The 22,590-nt window shown below is 44.5% G+C and overlaps 1 protein-coding gene across 2 annotated transcripts in view; it reads left to right on the top strand.

The window, feature by feature from the left end:
* Window positions 1-22,590, top strand: part of FAF1 (Fas associated factor 1) — a 1,861,897-nt gene that overhangs the window by 1,640,901 nt on the left and 198,406 nt on the right. For both annotated transcript variants that reach the window (XM_086952414.1, XM_086952412.1), the window contains exon 18: window positions 10,937-11,152. In XM_086952414.1, the coding sequence (XP_086808540.1) occupies window positions 10,937-11,152 (216 nt within the window). The remainder of the gene's footprint in view (window positions 1-10,936; window positions 11,153-22,590) is intronic.

The raw sequence follows: 22,590 nt of genomic DNA, 5'->3' as shown, positions 1-22,590 counted from the left end.
AGGGCCTATCATTCCCAATGGGCTCGCAAATTGCAAGAGGCTCATTAATGTTCATGAGCCTCGCAATTTGCGACCCCATAGGGAATCGCAAACAGTGTTAAACGCACTGTTGTACATGCCAAGTAGCACCTCGCAAATTGCAAGTCGCAAATGAGTCGTAATTAGCGAGGCGCTATTTTGCAGGTCGTCCCATAATGTTACATAGCTAAAAATTAGAGGGGCTCAGATTGCAATACTGCAAGAAACCCATGTGACATCACAAGAAGGAATAGCCAGCAGAAACACCAGCAAGGGCAGATTTCTTTATACAATCTATTCTGCTTTTGCAATGGGAGTGGTTATTTGGATTAGGCCAGGGATTCCCTTTTAAATGACTACTTAACTTAGACAAGGAGAGGCGCTAATCAATGGGGGGAGAGATAGCTCCATTGTTAATTTAATGCACCTAGGAGAGACCAGCCTGGATTCCTTGATAAGATTTCCAAGCACTAGACCTTTTCATGCCACATCCTTTGATCAAAGGATGTGATTTTAAGTCTGTAGATGGTATAGTGTTGGATTGATCTCCCCCTCTGCTTGAATCACCCACTGGAAGAACAGCTAGGGAATTTCAAGGATGGAAGACTCATTCAGGATTGATTGATTTTGGACGGCAACATATCTATCTGTTAGAGATTGCTTTTGTTGTTTTGGGTTACAGATTGTGTGATTGGATACTTTTTATGCACCCGCACATTCAGGAGTAGTAAGTGCTATCCAAATAACCTGTATTATTTACAGTTCTGAGGTAGCATTAAGTATCTTAGAATGTCTATATAACCCCTCTGTGCGTTTAATGTCATCCCCTAAAGACTGAAGAGACTTCCTAATGTCACTGTTCCTTTTGGCCATTTTTTAAATAATGGGACCCCATATAGTACATTTAAATGCATCCCACAGTACTATTGGAGAGTTCACAGAGAATTCATTAACTTTGAAAACATTATCAATGTCATCATTACGTTTTTTAACTGCATCATTGTCTTCCAGGATTTCTGTATGTAGACTTTCACTACGAGAACCTCTGATATTCTTGAGATTAAGGATGGTTAAAGAGATTGCCTCGTGGTCAGAAGCAACTATGGGATGAATCATAACATAGTATATTTTAAAAGAGAGGCGTCAACCAAAAGATAACCAATACGAGAGAAACTAGAATGTGGAGAAGAGAAAAATGTGAAATCACTACCAGTAGGAATGTGTATTCGCCACTCATCCACAAGATGGTGAGATGAGCACTTATTAAGCATATGTTTGTGCGCCCTAGTAGGCTGAAATTTAAAAGCAGAATGTCTATCCAAAATAGGATCAAGGTGGAGATTAAAATCACCTCCAATTGTTCTTACATTTTGTGGAATGTCAGTGACTTTTTTATTTATTGCTCACCAGAAAAGCGGATTATCTATGTTTGGAGCATTTAAATTCATAATATATAGATCATCCGAACCATTAGTCAGATGAGTAAGTAACCACCTACCATTGATATCATGTTCAGCTTTAACAATAGACAAACCAGAACTTTTAGAAATAAGAGTAATAACCCCATTCTTCTTCCCAGAAGCTTCGGAACATCACCAAATAAACTCTTGCAATAGTCTAAAATCTTGGCCCTCTTAACAGTGTGGTTCAAACCCCTACCATTAAGGGAGACTACATTTAAGCCAGCCTTAGATAGACATGAAACATTAAGAGTGAATTATTCTGATAACAGAGTACAAGGGCGGTCAAGATATAATTAAAAAACCAAAGGAAATGAAGCACATATCCCAAAATGAAATAAAGCAGATGTCCCAAAATTTAGGTGGAGAAAGAGGAAAGGAATGAAGAATAGGAGGAAGAAGATGTCTGTAAGAGACAAATTGTATGGGGGGATAACGTGGAGGAGCAACAACAGCGGCAACAATGTTGGTGTAGACATATCAAAGATAAACAAGCCACAGAGCTGTAAAACTAGTTTTGCTTTCTCAGATGTATTACTAGATTACCTATATCTCTTGCTAGTAACAGTAAATAATATAAGACTGGTTAAATATAATATAATTGAACATTTGAAAAAAGGTAACATTTCATGAGCAATAGAACAAAACTGTAATTACAGATAAATACCAGCCTAAGCTTATTACAAACCCATCCATAAAGTTAATACGAATAAGATCTAAAGAGGGTGCACACAATATCAAGACTAAATCTCCAACTGTAATTTTGTGGAATAAAAATATTATGAACAATATCATACAATTAGAGCAAGAATAGATAGATAATAATTAAATGTAAATAGAATGTCTATCATATTATGTAATTTCATCAGCAAACCATCATAACTATAACAGCATATAACTTCAGGTTAGACATACTTAAAAAGCTACATCGAAAAATGAGCAAATAAATTCTAAATATAATAATATAAAACAATATAATTTATCATTCCATTGGTGATCAGTGATATCCTTAAATAGTATATTGTGTGTAAATAAATTACCACCAAGAAGAATGCACCAAAAAAAGATAAGAAATTGATTAAAAAGTAGAATAAAAGGTCGAACAAGGAATAGAGTAAAAGGTAGAGTAGAGAATAGAATACTTACCTTTATCAAAGGGATTAGAAAAAGAAAAAAATAAAGATGAGCCAAAGAATAAATACAGACATACAATCATTCAGAGTCTATAGGGATCCCCAATAGAGCTAAATACATTACAGAGAATTGCATAGTAAATGGAGCAAAACAATTATAGCACATAAATATCAGCCTAAGCTTATAACAAGCCCATCTATAAAATGTATTCAAATAAGACCTAAAGAATTACGCATAATACATAGTATAAATGTCCAGCTGTAAAGTTGTGAAGTAAAGATATTATGAACAATACCATACAGTTAGAACAAATAATGGATAAGAATTAAATATAAATTGAATGCCTTTCATAAGATGTCTTTCCATAAGTGAAGTACCAGGTCAATAAATACAAATCATTAAGGGTGAGAAGTGCCAGGAAGAGAATCTGAGTCCATCCGAGATTCAAATTGATTATCCAAGAATGTCGAAGGATCTGAAGGTCCAATAAAAACTGTGGACAATCTTTGAAAGTGATCCGGAATCTAGAAGGACCTGAAAAAAAGAAATGGAATATTCATATCAGTGAGTCTCTTGCGTAGAATCAGGAAGCTTTTGCAATAGATTACTGTGTCTCTGGCAACATCTTGTGAAATAGATACTCTGTGACCTTCCCATTGTATTGTCTTGATCTTCCCCATTTGTACCAGAATTTGATCTGTAGGTTGATGGCGCAAAGGTTTAAAAATCAGAGGCCTTGGAGAAGACATCGTTCTGGGTTTAAAAGTTGGGACCCTGTGAGCACGCTCTATCTCAAAGTCTTTATTGAAAGAGAGCTTCAGGACATTTGGGATTCAGGTAAGCAAGAAATCAATCACTGAAGGAGCAGACTTCTCAGAATCCTCCGGTAACCCAAAAATACAACGATTACTTCTTCAATTCCGATCTTCCTGTTCTGTTAGATCCCTCCTTAATGAAGTAATGCAACGCTTCAAATTTTGGATGTGCTTCGCTTTCAAGGTCCTTACGAATTGCAGCCACCTCTACCTTAGGCAAGTCAGTATTCGTTTTGGTACTTTGTGCAATATCATGGACAGTATTGAGCTTCCAAAGTCGAGGCAGACTCAAGATTACCCTTAGCTGGTGATTACGGAGTAGTGAGGTCTGTTTGGAGCGTTTCAAATTCCCCTTGGATTCTCGGTCTTTGGTATTAACACCCATGTCGTCCGCCATTGGATAAGTTTGTAACAACCGCAACCAGATGGCCTTAATATGGTTAGAAGGAGCAGGTAAGGCGATGTATGTCTATAAAGGTCAGGGTGAAGAATATACCTGCAGTGGGTCTAAAGTTTACACTGTAACATTCTTGAGATGCTCCGGAAGTTTCTTCCTCTGCTCACAGAAGAGCACAGGAGGATCACGGTACAAGCCTTGATTGGCTCCAGGTTGGACTATGCCAACGTCCTTTATCTAGGCCTTCCGGACTATCTTGTACAGCGGCTGCAGGTCGTGCAGAATTCTGCTGCACGCGGAATATTTGGCCTTCGCAGGCGAGCCAGAGTGTCCGGCCAGCTGCAGTCGCTCCATTGGCTGCCTATCCGGAAGCGGATAGTTTTCAAGGCACTGAGCCTGGTTCATAAAGCGCTTTTTGGCTCGGGAGCAAAATATCTTCAGCGTAGGCTTGCTTTTTACCGACCGGCCAGATCTCTGCGTTCTGAATCTCTGGCTCTCGCGGTGGTTCCCCGAGTGAAGAGGGCACGTATTGGGGGGCGCTCCTTTAGTTTGAGGGCTCCACAGCTCTGGAACACTCTGCCCCTGGCCTTACGGAGTACTGCCAATCTTCTGCTGTTCAGGAAGGGATTGAAAACTTGGCTTTTTACCCTTTAGTTTTGTCACTCTGCTGTTTAGGATATTTTTAGTTGTTATGTTCTTCTGTCTTATGAGCTGCCAAAATAAAGCGCCCGGACACTCCAGTGGAGTAGCCATGCGCTATAGAAATCAACTGTAACATAACATAACATAACACACACGTAAAAAGAAGTGCAGGTCTTGTACAAGAAATGAGATACACGTATTGGACTTCAGGGAGGCGAGCCAACTGATGAAAAATATGGCAAAAATAAATCAAGCGCTGACTTATAACTCACTTCTGAAATCAGAGTCTGTCAGCGGGCGATGCGCACTCATTGAAGGTCATGAAGACAACAGTCAATTCGTAGAGAGATACAACAGCTATACTACCAGACAGCCTTAGAGAGCAACGCCACAGTTAAAATACCCTTTAGTGGTAGTTAGTGTTGAAGAATATGCCAACAGAAGTATTAGACCTTGTGACTATGAATTATATCACACAGAGATCCTGTCAGCGGCTGCCATCTTGTATATTCTAATGATGCCAGTAGTAAATATGCCCTTCAGGTGGAAATAACAGACCAGTGGTGCAATATTGGCAAAAATTTGCTCATAGTACCTCATGCTTCAGCATTAGGAATAAGAGACCGGTATGTATAGATAGGCAGACTCCAGCCTCTGGACATCAAACCCGGACAGCTGTGTCGGGCTCCATTTTCGGACCTCGTCGCAGCCAAAAATGCCTCACAAGTAATAACCCCCAAAGAGGCAGTGCAGACACTTTTAAGCTGCCTCTCGGACTCACGGGTCATTCCGCCGCTGTCCGGTGTCTAAGTGTGTTAGAAAATCACCCTAAAGACATCTTAAAACGAGCTTCTGCACCGATGATATCGCGGAGCTCAAGGAAGTGCCGCTGTCTTCGTTGCACGCTTAGCCATGCCTATATATATACATATATATATATATATCTTTGAGATACTTAAAGATACTTTAAGAGTCCAGCCCGTCTGCGCCCGTCAGCGTCCCGTTGGCGTCTAGGGCTACAGGCTGGACTGGTCTCTGGCGGCCTCCTTATTCAATTTTATCATCATGCTCCAATATTCGGCGCAGAAGCTCCGGTCTTTACAAAAGATGGGGGGCTCTTGCCGTAAGGTATTTCCGGCCCGCTACAAGGGTAAGAGTCGGTGCCCTGACTGTGGATGGTTGCCACAGAAAAATCGGGATCCCGTGTTAGACAGGGAGGTAGATAGCGTCAAGCATCTCTGTTTGCTTTTAAATACCAGATCTCTCAGTCGGCATGCTCTGGATATTTATTATCTTCTGGAAACAGAAAAGCCTCTGTGCCTGATGTTGACTGAGACGTGGCTAGGGGAGCTTTCTAACCTATTGCTGCAGCTATCCCCCCTGATTATAATATCCTTAGGCAAGATAGACTGAAAGGGCGAGGGGGGGGTGTGGCACTTGTGGTGAACAAACGAGCCACCTGTACAACTGTTCCTACGGAGGCTATTATGGGATGCGAATCCCTCGCTTTCTCCATAGTATTATCGCCATAACAATCTTTTAAAAGACTTCTTGTCTATAGGCCCCCGGGGCCGACAGGCACCTTTTTTGAAGAGCTCCAGTCGATAATTTTGACACTGGTACTCAGATCTGAGCACTGCATATTGGCAGTCGACTTCAATATCCATATGGATGATGAAACGGATGTAGACACGATTAAAATGATGGATGTGACGGCTCCTCTCGGCCTGTCTCCTTATCATTGTGGACCGACGCATGAAACGGGCCATATCCTGGATCTGGTCTTCTCGATGATTTCTATAGAGATGTCAGTACCTTTACAGGTGCTATGGTCGGATCACAGGCTGGTCAAGTGCTATGTGTCGGAGGCAAGAAAACCATCTAGTGCTCCTCCCCGGCAGTTTTGCCAAGGATCGAGGGCGTTCCATCGGGTGACGGCAGAACTGCTGGCACAGGCATGTCTGGCTCACCCTTGCCTCTTGACAGGGGACCTAGAAAGGGATTCAGAGCTGTTGTAATTGTGGATCACGGAGAGGCTGGATGATCTTGCCCCGGTGAGGCCTCCTCGCAATATTGCAAAACGGGCGTCCGCCCCCTGGTTTACCGAAGCACTGGTGGCCTCACGACGGCAGTGCAAGGTGGCAGAGAGAGCGTGGCGTTCGCAATATGATCCGGCGGCAAAACTCGCCTACAGGGCCTCTGTCAAAGCATACCATCGCGACATTCTCTCTGAGAAAAGAGGCTATTTTTCAAGGAGAATTGAGACTGCCTCCAATTCATGTAAGGAGGTATTTGCCATCGTGAGTTAATTCATGGCCCCTCGTGCTTCTTCGACTCAGGTACCCCCCACGGAGGCATGGGTGAGTGCCCTTGCCAACTTCTTCACCTCCAAGATCAAGTTGATTCAGGACTCTTTTCCCTTGAAGGGGCCTGAAGTTTCTTACTTTTCAGAGGATGTCTCTGTTTTAACAGCTAGTGCAGACCCAATTCTGGCAGACTTTCTACCACTTTCAGCTTCCTCGTCCTTGGACGAGGAAGCTGAAAGTTGAGAGGATCACCTCTTGACGCATGCCCTGCCAAATTTTCGGCTAAAATGGCTGAAGTCATTAATCCCTTCGTGAATCCTCTTCTGAACCGCTCTCTCAGTGAGGGTGTAGTCCCTCAGGCCTGGAAGCAGGCGATGATCATCCCTCTGCTTAAAAAGCCCGGTCTCGACTCGGAGGTATTGGCCAATTATAGATCTATCTCGCTTCTGCCCGCCTTTGCCAAGATCCTCGAGAAGCACGCGCACAAGGTGCTCTCTGATTATCTGGAATCCCATGATCTACTGCACTCCACTAAATCCGGCTTCCGCACCAACCTAAGCACCGAAACAGCGCTTCTGGAAGTTTCGGAGGCAATTAAGGAGGTGCTGGATTCAGGAGGCAAAGCGATGCTTGTGATGCTCGATCTGTTGGCGGCCTTTGACACCGTCCCCCACGAGGGTCTCCTCGCCAGACTTTATGAGATCGGTCTGAGGGGGACGGTGTTCAGCTGGTTTCGATCATTCTTGGCTGGCCGTCGACAAACGGTCTGGGCCTCCTCTAGCTCTGCCGAAATGCCGTCACTGGGTGTCGGAGTCCCTCAGGGCACTGTGCTGAGCCCGATTCTTTTTAACATCTTTATGACCCCTCTGGCGGCACTGGCAGAATCTTTCGGGGCCCAGATCGTTTCCTATGCCGATGACACCCAGCTCCTCTTTACTTGCGGGAAAAGAGCGGATTTTGATGGAGAGAGTATCCGGGGTTGCCTTGGGGCTGTTTTTGATTGGTTTCAGCTTAACAGCCTCAAGTGCAACTCGGATAAATCGTAGGTACTTTTCTTCGGCTGCAGATCGGACCCAGACTGGCAGGAATGGTGGCCTGCGAATATGTTTCCTCCTGCAGGCTCCTCCCAGTTAGCCAAGAACCTGGGGATTAAGATCGATAATGGCTTGACACTGCGATCCCAGAGTCTTGGTCTTACTGGCACCTGTTTCGGTCTTCTCCGGATGCTCCGCAAGTTTCTTCCTATACTATCGGAGGATCACAGGAAGATAACGGTTCAGGCTATAATCGGTTCGAGAATGGATTATTCTAATATCCTCTATCTCGGCCTGCCGGAGTATCTGCTGCAACGACTGCAGGTGGTCCAGAACTCGGCAGCACGGGCCATTTTGGGATTACCCAGCCATGCTAGAACCTCGGGCCTCCTGCAGTCACTCCATTGGCTCCCCATCCGGAAGTGGATAATCTTCAAGGCCCTGACCTTGGCCCATAAAGCTCTACATGCTTCAGGAGCAAAATATCTACAAAAAATGTTAGCTTTTTACCATCCTGCTAGGTCCCTGAGGTCGGGGTCTTTGTTACTTGCCGTGGTCCCTTGTATAAAAAGGGCACGTATAGGAGGTCGATCTTTCAGACTGTTGGCTGCGCAGCTCTGGAACACTCTGCCAGTGACACTGCGTAGTACCTCCAATCTACTGGCGTTCAGGAAGGGCCTTAAAACTTGGCTTTTTACTTTGTAGATATCAGTCTTGACTGTTACTTAGGGATCTTCCCACCTTTCGGTTTTTTCTTTCCGTTATGTTGTGATACAGGTTTGCAATAAAGCGCCGGGACACTCTTGGAGTAGCCGTGCGCTATACAAGACAAAAATAACATAACATAACTTATATGTGGAGTTCGGAATAGTAAATCTATATTTCCCTATATGCACTTTGATATTTTGTCCCTGGATATTCTATCTACTATATTCTTGTAGGTCGATATCCTGGGGGTTGATATTCAATAGTACAACCAGTATACGTCACTGCTAGAATATGTCTTGATACAAACACAATAACAATTGTTTTAAAAACTGTGCTTATTAACTAAAATTTGAATTGGATTTAAAAAGGTTTGCAAGCAAAACATAAGATAAGGACTTTAAATGCATAGTAGTACCAATAATAAATATAGAATAGGACATCAGTTAAGTCTATGAAAACACATACCAAGTTGTCAACTACTGGATTTTAAATGAAGACATGCATTTTTGTCCCTAATGCATCTACTAGGAGGACGGTATTAAACTACAGTGCAAGGCAGCTTCAAATTTAGAATGACACAGTTGGCCAACCTACTATATGGAAACTGCAGATCAGATGACCCACTTATCAAAGTAGTAGTAACACATGAACAAGCTAAGCTATTCTGATGCATCTGTACTGTGTATTTGTTGGTTTTAAGTCCATGTAAGACACAATACAGCACTAAGATGGTAATGAAACAAAAGTACTATTTTTTAAATTTGTTTGGCATCTTTATTATTAGTAACTGTAATCATTATTGTCACTATAAAGGAAAAGTACCATGGTGGTTAAGTGTCTTTGGTGTTTTTTTTTTTTTTTACCTAGCTCAGGTGGTTCATTTTGAGGAAAAGCTTATCACAGGCGTCTCAAAGACATCTTTCATGTTGCACTGGCCGGTATTGTCCGTTTTCTAGTGATTTTGCAGATATATATATCGCCCTGTGTCCACTCATCTGTGGGCAGGGTGAATCGGCATCAAAGCCTGAAGTAAATTTAGTAACAGACAAGCTAAAGTGCAAGGAAACTTGAAGTTCAAGATGCTTGCGTGTGACCTACCATGAATTTTTAGGGACAGGACGTGTGTGAGAATTTGGAGATACAACACTTCATGCACACTAAACATGTGTTCAGTCTGAGCTCTATTGTCGCAACTGGAGGAGCGCATTTACAACCTCAGCTTTCTAAAGCAGCTAAATAACCCAATGGCATGTGTAACATTTAGAAAGTGCTAGCACATAACCAATAGTCCAATGCATTCTGGGACTTGTTGTTTTGCTTATAAAATTATAACTGTGGCCTCCTAAATCCCAGCATGCAAAGGTCCATCGACTGAAAGGCTAGGTTTGGCTGAATCTCCCTATTATATGACGGCACCAGAATTGTGGCCAAGTGAAGTGCTAGTACTGCAGTGTTGAACTGCACTGCGTGGGTTTTGGTTTCGGGTGCTGACAATTGTACTGAGATTGCATTCTACAGCCCGAACGCGTGTATCTGGTGTGTTCAGTCTATTGTGATGTTTTGCCGTGCCAACATTGAATCCTCTCTATGTAGGGGGAGTCTGTAGAGTTCTGTAGTATTGAAACAGTGGCAAACTCAGTAGATCCGGCGTACAATCTCAGGCTTGCACTTTCGTGCAGGCTAAGTGTGCCATGACTCTGCAATCATGCCCTTTCTGTTCTTCGTCCCTGCCTTGTATGTATTCCCCGGGTGTGGGGTAGTGCCCGCCGCCAGCACCATTATCTTGGGAAATAAAAGCAGGGCACAGCCATGGAAGGCACACAACTCGGTGTGCATTTTGCCTGCCTATATTTGCATGTATTAGCTCCTTAGAGCAGGACCTATTGGTTTGCCACTGCTTTACATTAGTGTAGACAATTAGTAGAAGCTGTAACCCTACTTGGTTAAAGAATTGAGGGGCTGCCGTTTTTCACAGGTACTTGGTGTTTCGTCTGCTGGATGATTAAAGTGTCACACTTCAGCGTGTTTTAAAGGAGCGTACAAAGCTTTAAAATATAACCTTACAAGACAGAAGCATTCTTCGCATACCAACAATTAGAAATCTAACAAGCATTTCCCTTCAGGAAAATAGTATCTAAAGCTGTTAGTTATAGAGCGTAGTTACCAGCCATCTTGTACAAAACCTGTTAAAAAAGTAGGGATTTAGTTAAACTATTTAAGTGGTCTGTCATTAGAGGTTGAAAATACCTTGTTCTGCCACTTGTCTCTAGTAATACAGGTAAATATGCAGCCATTATCCGGCTCTCTTTGACACCTGCTCGTTTCAGTTCTAGGAGCAGGAAAGAAACGGTAGGCTGGAAAAGTGGCTTTATTTCCTCTGCAATTAGAAATGATGGAGCTAAATTGTCTCTTCTTTCCCCAGGCTATTCGACTATCTCTGGAGCAGGCCTTACCCCCGGAGCCCAAGGAAGAGAGCAGAAAACCCGTCAGCAAACTGCGGATCCGGACACCGAGCGGAGAATTCTTCGAGCGCCGCTTCCTGGGCAGCTGCAAGCTGCAGGTTGTCTTTGATTTTGTGGCTTCGAAAGGATACCCTTCAGATGAGTTCAAGCTACTGAGCACATTTCCCAGGAGAGATGTAAGTACAACCACCTTCACTGCATTCCTGGACCTTTGCATCCCTGGAACGACACTCCTAAAGCACCCTCATGAGTCTATGAAGTAGTGAGCAGGCCCAAAGGTTCTTATGAAGTATTCTACTGTGACAACCTGAGGCCATTTTTGCCTTCTTACCACTATGTTGCAAAAACTCAATAAAAACAGCGTTTCTATTTAGGTATTAAAATAAGGATGCCCATTTATGCTCCTTATATATAGTTTTTATTGTCTTGTTCAGTAGTATTTGATTTGCAGCATTAGAGCTGCTGCATTTTTCATTGCAGCTGAAATTGCACTTGAGTTGCAGCACTACTGTTTTATAAAAATGTTTTTATTGGCATTTATAGAGATAACAGATGACAGTTGTCACAATTTCAAAACAGTGAATAAGGAGGGAGGCAGGGGAGGGGAAGGAGGGTAGGCAGGACAAGGGGTAGGAGGTGATGCACGCGATTCATTATAAAGTACAGGAGCAGCAGCAACAGGACAGTTCCCACTTCACATGTTTGCCGAGTAATCCATAACAGCTAAATGGGCCGAAACCCTCAGCAGTGCACTGAGCTAATCCAGCCAGAGTCTCAAAGACAGCTGTATTGGAAAGTATGGGATCAGGTGGTGGTGAGTCGGCTATGGCCTTGTGTCGTGAAATCCGGGGAGCGTATTGCAACAGAGGGCAATGGTCTGGCCTCGAGTGCAGTGCACTGTGGACAAGGGTGTGTTGCTGCAGCGTATGGAGGTGAGGAATGGTTGCCAAATATTCTTAGCGCGGGAATCGCGGGGGCATAGTGTCCCAGAAGTTAGACAATTGTTCCTAACAATAAGCCGCATCTCGCAGCCAAGCAGTCACTCCGGGTGTAGAATGTCGGCCCTAGTGAATGGCCACTCGTCGCTTAGCCAAGAGGAGAAGAATGGCAGCGAGGCGGTTGGAGCCCGCAGGGACATCCTTGACGTATCCCAGGAGGGCCAAAGTGCTGCACCACTGCAATGGCCACTCAAAGACATGGACTTCTAGCCCACTCCCCCTACCAGAAGCTGACAGGAAAACCATCCCCTCCTCCCCCCTTGCCCGTATGTGGAATTAGTTTGTGATGAGAAGAGCTATTTTTAAGATGACTCACACAATGTTAAGGGGAGCAGAATGGGGCCTAACACTTGGTCGGCCAGTGGAGGCTACCAAATGCAGTGCTGTTTTCTGCCACCCTCTTTTGCACTACGTGCTGAAGTGGAACATTCCAGGCGTTGGCACGGGTAACAGGGATTCAGAGTGCCAGACACAACCCAATGCCTCCTACTCTCTGTTGAAGTAACCGCAGCGTTACCGGGACCTTGTTGAAGCAGCACACAATTATTGATACACTAGCATTAAACAAATTGTATCATTTAATCATAACCAACATATACAGTTATTGAAACCCAACATAGTTTATTTATCCTAAACTGACTGGGTTGAGGGATCACCACAAAAGTAATTTTCATTTTAATATTGATCATTTCTATATAACGATCTGCAGCTTCCAATCAATCAATCAGGGTGTCATATAGCCTGCTAATCACCCCTGAGGGTCTCCAGACGCTTGGGGGAGGGGCGGGGGGGAGGAAGAACGCAGCTTCGGATCAGTCTAAGAGCCAGATCTTGAGGTCCTTCCTGAACGTGTGCCGGTTCTGCTTTTACGAATGCATGGGATCTCTGCCAGGGCGAGGTCGGCGGAGCTGAGGTTTCTCTTGGGTGCGTGGAAGGATACTCTCTCGTTGAGGTATTTTAGTCCGATGTTGTTGAGGAATTTGTAGGCGTGTGTGAGGAGTTGGAATGTGACCCTCTTCTCGACGGAGAGCCAGTTGAGGCCGCGAAGGTGTTGGGTCATGTGCTTGTGACGTGGTGTCCCGAGGATGAGTCTGGCTGCAGCGTTCTGGATGGTTTGGAGTTTGTGTAGAAGAGTTCTGTTGATTCCGGTGTAGAGGGCTTTGCCGTAGTCCAGTCTGCTGGTTGTGAGTGCATGGGTGACGTTCCTTCTGCAGTCGGGGGGATCCATTTGAAGGTCACGGAGATGAGTTCGACGGTAGCGGGATCCCAGGACGTGGTGGTCGGCTTATCATCCGGGGTGTGTGGCGGGGGTGATGTCTGGCGCTGGTTTGCTGAAGTTGTCGTAGAGGCCCTTGATCTTCAGATAGAAGTAGGAGCTGAGCTTGTCGCAGAGTTTCTGGGAAGCTGTGATGAACATGGCTTCGCAGGTGGGTTTTGCGAACTGCTGTATGTCGCTGAACAGTTCCTTGGCATTGGTCACATTTAGTCTGGACTTTGTCTCTTATGAAGGTCCGTTTGGTATCTTTTATGTGCTGGTGGTATTCCTTCAGGGCGCCCTTGTGGTTGTTTCGTGCTTCTGTGGTCTACTAGTTTCGCCAGTTTTTCTCTAGGCGTCTGCATGAGCATCTGGCTTCTTGAAGTTCTGTGGTGAACCAGGCGGCCTTCAGAGGGCGTTGTTTGGTGGTGTTGCGGAGGAGGAGACCCAGTGGGGAAATTCCCTGGCTGCGGAGTTGGTGTCAGTCGTGGTGCTGGGGAATTTCGACATAGGATGGTGTTGAGGTGGTCCTCGGTGACCTTGCTCCAAGCCGTTGTTGCGGGCGCAGAGCGGGCTTGGGTGCTGTGGTGGTGTTAAAAGTGAAGTGGACGCAGTGGTGGTCCGTCCAGAGGGGCTGGATGGTGTGGCTGAAGCGGATGTTTGTTCCTCCCGCGAAGGTGGGGTGGAGGTTGTGACCCCCTCTGTCGGTGGGCGTGTTGACGAGCTGCTTCAGTCCTAGGTTGGCGAGGTTGTCGAGGAGAGTGGTGGACAGGGACGCAACACAGGACCCGCATTCCCTGAGGTGCGGGGGCCCCCGAGCTGCAGGGGACCGCTCAGCACAGTACTTGGGTCTGAGCGCTCCAGATTAAATCCGAAGCTGGGGCCCCTCTGTGTACATTATAGGGATGGCCCTTAAACTTTTGTTACACCAATGGTGGTGGAGTCTGGGTCGATGTGGTTGTCGAGATGGAAGTTGAGGCCCCCGAGTAGAATGTAGTCGCTGGACGTAATGGCGTGGGGGTCGGTGAGCTGGGCAATGGTGGGTTCGGGTTGGGTGCGAGGTCCTGATGATCTGTAGATGCGGGTGTCGCGGAGCGTGTTCCTGTGGCTAGTCTGGATCTGTAAGTGGAGGTGTTCTATGTTGGCAAGGGGGTCACGTGCTGGATGTGGAGAGTCGGAGGGGGGTCTTGTGTGCGATGGCAAGTCCCCCTCCTGGGCGGTGCAGGCGGTCCTTTCTCTGGATCTTGTAGCCATCGGGGATGGCAGTGGCTATGTCGGGGCCGGAGGTGGCGTTGATCCAAGACTTAAAGAACTAGAATAATCTTGCAGATAGTTTTGTTTGCCATTTCATCATTGGTTGCCGCAAAGCATTACATTTGCTTCTTTCAAGTTTTTTGTATTTGGAATTCTTGATGGGTAAAAAGACCAGAAACTTGTGTTTCTTTCAATACCTGTCTATGTGTTTAATAGAATCAGTAGCTTAGTGTCTTAGTAAAACAGTTTACAGTTACAGCTTTTTGTATACTGCTGAATGGAAAAACCTTAGAACTTTTTGAGGAGTTTGCTTTTGCCACTGTTTCTCTAAGCATTCGGGCAGCGCAACAATCAGTCACAACTGTCACTTTTTATAGATTTCTGTGATGAGCACTGGTAACTAGATTTGCAAAGAACATCCTTTTTCCCTCGGGGGAGAAATATGTTTCTGAACGACCCCTGTAAATATCCTTTATGTGTTGCTGCATTAAAACGCCAACAGCGTGTTAGTCACTGTCAAGAAGGTCTGACACAGTAATGCATTCTAGGTGATGGGGGTCTCGGGCACTCCTGAAGTGGCTGTTCTAGATAGCTTTTCGATGTTTCTCATAACAAAGAAGAACGTAAAGATATGTGTTGTCCATAAAGAACTCAAACTCGAAGCAGTGCATTCTGCTGCTGATTGTTTCAACATGAATAGTACAGAGCAAGTGATGAATAATTTGGAGGTGATTAACCTTTCATTATTGTGTTTAGTAACTTTCTGAATTTGAGATCGCTGATATGACTGCAAACCAAGAATGCACAAAACAGGTCCAGTGCTCTTGATTGTTTAAGCACAAAAAGCCAATCCTCCCACAGAAGACATTATAGTGCATGAGACTTTCTATAGAAATTGATAATCATGAAGTAAAGTAACAGACTTACATTTGTCCAGTGCCAACCTGAAGCTCAGCTAAGACTGAATTCCTGCTATTTACCAAGAACAACTAAAAAGAAAAAGTACAAACTTGGCCCAGTGACAGGAAGCTTGACAGCTTTGAAGCCCAACTTTCACTGAATATCAAGTCACTTAGTTTCAATTTGACACAGCCATCAAGATCAACTCCTCCACTTATCTTGCAGACATCTCTGGTGGTTCTCGACACACCCACAACCAGGACACCATCAGGCTACAAACTGAGCTCTAATGTAAAAAAAAGGAGAAAACGAGGCAGCAGTCCTTTTCCATCTATGCACTCATGATCTGGAAAAACTAATTTTATCCATTAGGACCGCTTCAGCGCTGGTCCACTTTAGGAAACAAAACAGTTGAAGACGCACCCCTTTAAAGAACACAATATTACAACGTATTGCCAATCAACAAATCAGCTACCTCTCCTGTCCCTCATTAATTTTATGCTTGTCTTTGACCCTTTACAGCGCTGTGTTGTCTTCTGGCTAGATACGTGCTAGGACCTAGGGAAATATTATTACATACAAACATACATTCCGTGAGAGAATACTGGGCCTTTCCTATGACAGCAAGTATCGTCAGCCTTCTAGTTCAATCAGAAAATGCAGAAGCCTCTGTGTGAACAGGACAGTTCGAGTTTTTCCAACTTGAAAAGAGATGGTGAGTTTTTGGGATGGTTGGAATCCAGCAAATTGCAGTGGTCTGGATACAGTTCAATGCTGGTTCAGGCTTGATCAACCTTTATCAACAGCCAATAATGACTACATTGTCTGACAGTTGATGTCTTTGTCATTGAAAGAACTTAGTCAATGTACCAATCCTGAGACTATAACCTGATAAACCTCCTGCACATTAAATGAAGATGGCGCCTTCTGGGTAACGATCAGTCAGTCCAGTAGGACTCACAGGAGTAAGTACTTGTTAGTAGGTTCCAAATCCTCCTACACCGTGAATAGATACACTCAGGAATACACATTAAAGATATGTCTTTTATTTATTTAAAAACAAGATCAAAATTCAATCATCATAAATAAATGATGTATAGTAGTAACTTGAAGAACAAACAAGATTGTGCCAGTAACAATGGAAATAAGGCTGAATAAAAGGAAAAATTGTAACATTATGAGGTAATTCAGAATTATTACATTTGTTCTCCGCCCCCTCCCTTCCTGCATTTAGCTTAACTACTTTATTCCCATTAATATATGGTCTCCTACCCGCATAACTTATTGGAACAGCAAATATGTTGTCTCGCTCAAAGGGAGTTACTGTCTCTCCCCCAACTCCCAGTAGTTTTGGAATTCCAGCAAAAGCAGATAAGAGTGTCCACTTTTTAAGAAAAGATAAACACTGTGAAAATATTAATGTGGGATATGATAGAGATATTTGTAGAACAGTAAAATCTGCACACTACAGAGCTTAATTCTATTTTGGATTGCCAGTGACTGACATAGAAGTCATTTAGACCAATCTCATTGTAAAGTACATCCGACCAATCTTGCAGACATGACCCAAAAACGGTTGGAATAGAGAGTATACTAAATGTATATCTTTTGGTATAGTTTGTCGAAATAGTTAAGAAAATAGTTTTTTTTTACTTATGAAAACTGCTTCTGAATTGTTCTCTACAGAGCATGGAGAGTAAGCCTCCTCATCTTATGTGAACAAACTGACATATGTAACTACTTATTACCACTTAGTTAAAATGGAATGTAGGTTATTAAAACAAATGAGCTAGAGCTCGTTTACTAGCTCTAGCAGTAACACGTAACATAAGCTTAACCTATGAATGTCTAAAGTTTGTCCATCTGGAAAGTAATAAAGACATTTACACTCTGAGCCCCACAAAAATGTGTTCTTCTACATTTGTTTATAACCAATTTTTATTGTGTTTATACAGCCAGCAACATCCAAAGCATTAGAATCGTTAAGAGCTGAGCACCTCCAGGTTATAGCAATACCTAATACAGTTAAATCAGAAAACGGTCTCCCCATGACGATAATTCATAATTAGAACAGTACTTCCCCCACACTTTATCATGTTTTAGGACAGCCACATGCCTCATAAATTGTTTTTTCTTGCTGCGCACACCAATCCACTCCCTTTCGCCACAGCTGGATCGAGGGGGGTGTAGGTTGCCTCCACAGGTGGGCAGGACCTCTTTTGGCTACCCCTATAAAAATCATTTCAGAGAGTGGACCCCCAAGCTACTCTGTTTCATTGCATTTTATATACTTTCTAAAGTAATAAGAGCTTGCTTCACCCTTCTTTAAATCTGATAAACAAAGTTTTAATGGAGTAGGTATCACGTACTCGTGACATCTCGAATCGCCGCACTTACCCACTACCACTCAGCCGATTGAGGCGCTCAGCGCTGCACGACCTCCGAGGCAGCCGGGGGAAACGTGCGGCCATCTTGGGAGTCACGCAGGGTGGCGGGCTAGTCTGTTCGCGCTCAGCTGACCCATAAAGGAAGGTGGGAACGCGCAGGCGCCAGACTAGGAAACTCCTGAGGCGGAAGCCGGGAGTTGTTGTTTTTAATCCTGTACTGTCCTTTGCTGATCGCACTTCACTTTTAAACTTCCCACGCTAAAAACTCTGACATCTCGAATCACCGCACTTACCCACTACCACTCAGCCGATTGAGGCGCTGAGCACTGCATGACCTCGGAGGCAGCCGGAGGAAACAAGCGGCCATCTGGGGAGTCACGCAGGGTGGCTGGATAGTCTTTTTCACGCTCAGCGGACCCATAAAGGTAGGTGGTAATGTACACGCGCCGCGGACGCTCCAGTGGCGCGCCAAAGGCAAGCCTGTCTGCGCCCGTCCGTGCCCAACCGAGCCCAGAGGCCACTGGCCCTGCCCAAATCAAGGAAGAGACCACCTATCCTACGTGCATATCATACTCTGCTGACAAATTGTACAATATCAGAGCCTATGAACTAGCTAAATGCTGAGCAGACACATGTTGTTCAGAGAAGTTCCCTAGCACACTGGAAGGCCCGGTAGCTTGCAGACACTGCTTTTTCTATAGTGACCTGATTTTAGGAAACTCTTTGTTATCTAATTTTGACAGATCAAATAACAGAGGGCCTACACAGCATCCTATGCAATGTACGCTCCTTAGCTAAACACCCTTTCAAAATATGGGACCTGATCACCTCCCACTCCCCTGAAATCTGCTTCCTCACGGAAACTTGGCTGAACCCCTCAAATCATCCTATTATTAACCTAGCCACCCCAGAGGACTACAAATTTCTACACCTGGACCGAGATGGCAAAACAGGAGGTGGAATAACCATCGCTTTCAAGAACAATTTCAGTGTAAATTGGTTATCAACCTTAATAAATTATAGTTTAGAAATAGGAATCTTCAAGGTCACTTCATCCCCCACGGATAGCTGGAACGTAAAAAACTTACCCCAGATTGCAAGGAGTAAAAAATTGGCTCATAGACCATGGCGTAACCTCTCCTTAGAGGCCTTTGATGAGGCATTCCACATGGAATCACAAATAAATGATTTGGAAGTACCAAAAATGTTGGACTCCTTTAACAAGGAGTTTGTGAAAGCATTGGACTCGGTAATCCCGATAAAAAATAACCTCTGTCCAATCCAAAGGCGGATATCAGCACCTTGGTATTCTGCAGAGCTGAGGCAGGAAAAATACACCTTTAAGAAACTTGAGAGACTCTGGCGAGCGAGCAAGGATCCCCAGAATCGACTAGTTTACAAACAAGCACTGTCTAGCTACCATCTCAATCTAAAGTCAGCTAGACGCATATATATTATGAACCAAATTGAGCTCTCTAGCAATTCCTCAAAAGCTCTTTTTGACATAGTTAGAGACTTTGTATCCCCTCAAGTCTGCAAACAAACCCCCCTGGAAACCCAAGAACTCTGTAACTCCCTAGCAGCCTACTTTCAGGAAAAAATTGCTAACATATATTCTAACTTTCCATCTACTGCCACACCAAATCAGGGATCTCTAGGCTACCCCGATGGACTTAGAAAACTGGTAGACTGTTCCCTTGATAGTTTTGAACTTACCTCACTGGATGAGGTGTCCAAGGCACTGTACTCTGCTAAATCAGGCTCACCCACAGAACTTTGCCCTCCCAAAATCATGGCCCTACTAACCTCCAGCTGAGCACCAGCCATCCAAAAAAATGTTAAATCAGTCTATACAATCTGGCACTATACCCACAACCTGGAAGGAAGGGTTTTTATGCCCAATACTGAAAAACCCCTTGGCAAATCCCCATGATCTTGGCAACTACCGCCCAATTTCCCTGCTTCCATTACTGGCTAAAGTGCTAGAAAGTTTTATCAACAGCAGTTATCTGGAAACCAATTCAATCCTGGACCCCTCACAATCGGGCTTTCGCCTGGGTTTCAGTACGGAGACAGCCATATTTGCCGTGACGGATTCCCTCAGGCTGACAATAGATGCAGGTAGATCAGCAATATTGATCCTTCTGGACCTCCCCGCCGCTTTTGATACCATCTCCCACACAAAGCTCGCGGAGAGGTTAACCTCCTGTGACATTCATGGAGTAGCCCTGAAATGGCTACAGAATTTCATGTCCGACAGAACCCAAACAGTTATCTTGGGCCCATTTCAAACAGGAAAAATGCAGCTGGACAAGGGTGTACCTCAGGGCTCTTGCTTAAGCCCAAACCTTTTTAACATGTATATGGCTCCTCTTGCAAAAGTAGTAGACCATCTGGGTTTTGAAACAATTTCCTACGCTGATGACACCCAGCTTTTGTTCACCATCGGTCTTAATCCAGAAGCTGACCAATCTTGTTTCTCCAAGGGCATATTGGCAATCTCCAACTGAATGACTGACAACTGTCTCCAGTTGAACCCAGGAAAAATGGAAGTCATGCTACTGGGAAAAGCCTTGGCGGCCTGGTCCAACGACTGGTGGCCTTCACAGTTGGGCATCGCCCCCGTTCCCAAGCATAGTGTCAAAAATCTTGGATTAAAATTGGACCAATCGCTAACAATGAAGGATCACGTAGCAACCACAACGAGCTCCTGCTATTATAGCTTACGATTACTTCGTAAAATCCTCCCCTACATGCCGACTGCTCACCGCAGAACCCTGGTCCAAACAATGGTGATCAGCCGCTTGGACTACGGAAACGCCTTGCTGGCAGAAGTGGGTGTGACCTTACTAAACAAACTACAGGTCATTCAAAAGACTGCTGCCAGAATGATTTTAAACATGCCAGCAGGCTCCCCCTCTGAACCTTTGCTAAAAGAACTGCATTGGCTGCCGGCAGGGAAGAGATCCTTTTTTTAAATTTGCTTCCTGACGTACAATGCTCTAAATGGTCGAGGCCCTCACTATTTACGAAAGAAACTGATAAAACACATTCCAGGCAGAAATCTGAGATCAGGCTCTCTAGAACTTTTACAGATCCCTCGCATCTGTTTGAGCCGTACTGGGGGCAAGGCCTTTTCGTATCTAGCCCTAAGTAGTGGTACAGCTTGCCTAGGGCCTTGCGGGATACTCCGACCTACGGTACTTTCAGGAAACATCTAAAGGCTTTCTTGTATTAAAATAACCATGGTTCAGGCCCCCGCTATTTGAGACGTTTCTCTAGGCAGCGCCGAGATGCCCCAGGGTGAGTCGAGCACTATAAAAGAGCAACTAACATAACATAACATAACAACTTCATCCTCAATGTCCAGCAGTAACTAGTATCTATTCGTGGAAGAAAGCATTGTGACTCTGACCTTATTGTACTGCCTTCCACCTCATGAAACATTTGCTGACCTTGGAGAGTGACCCTACCGGTTCATTGCATCTTTATTCCCAGGTGTAATGTTAGATATCTTTTTTTTCATGTGCAGGCAACTGAATGACCATATTTGTATTGGATCTTTTCTGGTGTCAGTGGCGTGGTACTGTATAGCAAATCTGGACAAATCTTTACAAAAACATAAGTCTGCACGATTGTGAACTTGGAAAGTTCCATGCAGACCTGTAAATTGGAAGACGTCTTGTTAAGACAGTATCTCAACAGTTTAATATTCCATTTAAATTCATATAGGAAATCTGCCCTAATGCCACAAAAAATACTGGAAGACTGAACCTAGACAGTTCTGATGCAGAACACGACTGAATGCAATGGCCTCTGGACATTGGACCGAGGCTGTGGATTGTGGGTGCTAAGGCCAGATGAGTGACATAGTGGATGACCAAAACTAATGCGGACTCCAGCCAGCTAACTGGGCCTGGGCCATCTTGTGCTCAGCGTCTTTTGGGCATGGTCGCAACTCCTTCCAGACCAGTATCTGTGACATGTGGGATATAATACATGGGGGGCAGGAAGTTAAAAATGTCCCCTTACCAGGGTGTAATTTCAGTGGTTTTGGATTGTAACTATAACGAGAAATTCTGAAGAAGACGCAAATAAGTTACATGCTCTGGTCTATAGACCATTGATTGCCTGTTTATGGCAGGTGGCACCAGTGTTGTACTCTGTCAGTACGTGTGGATGCATTCTACAGGGTTTTTTCCGGTGATGTACATGCCTACCTCATGGATATGGGTCTTGCCTTTTTGGTGAGAAGGCAGACTTTAACTTTGCAATGGAGTGCTTTTAATGGTGGCAGGGCTAAGGCACATTCCTTGGCTCTGTTGACCCTTGCCAAGCAGTTTTGACACCAATTCAAAAATGTTTGAGGCTAGTCCATAGGGCTGATGTATAGTCAAATGCATCCTTCTGAACTGATGCAGTTACCCCAGTCCATTCAAGGGCAATGATGTGGGTTTGGTAGGTAGCCCTTGGGCCAGCAGGAGCATCAGTCCTTCCTTTCCTCGTGCCCTGCTACAACAGCCATAAAATCATTGTAGTTTTCCCTTAGAAGTGCATGTCCATCAAGTAGTGTCCAGGAGTCGTCATCTGCCAGTGTGCCGATCCATTTTGTGTGACAAATGGGTCTTACAAATCAGCCAACACAGCTATGCCCTGCCACTTATTTTTCAAAAGACACGCATCCCGAACTGCTAAGCCAGGTCCCCCCTGGATTGGAAACAAGCATCCTAGGACCGGTTTCAGGGTTTCACCCCTCTTCAGCCAGGATAGCTTGATTTCAGTGGCACAGGGAGGACCTGGTTTGGCAGTTCGGGCTGGAC

Source organism: Lissotriton vulgaris, chromosome 1_1, assembly GCF_964263255.1.
Source record: "Lissotriton vulgaris chromosome 1_1, aLisVul1.2, whole genome shotgun sequence".
NCBI lineage: Eukaryota > Metazoa > Chordata > Amphibia > Caudata > Salamandridae > Lissotriton > Lissotriton vulgaris.
This window is presented reverse-complemented; position numbering and strand designations above follow the sequence as displayed.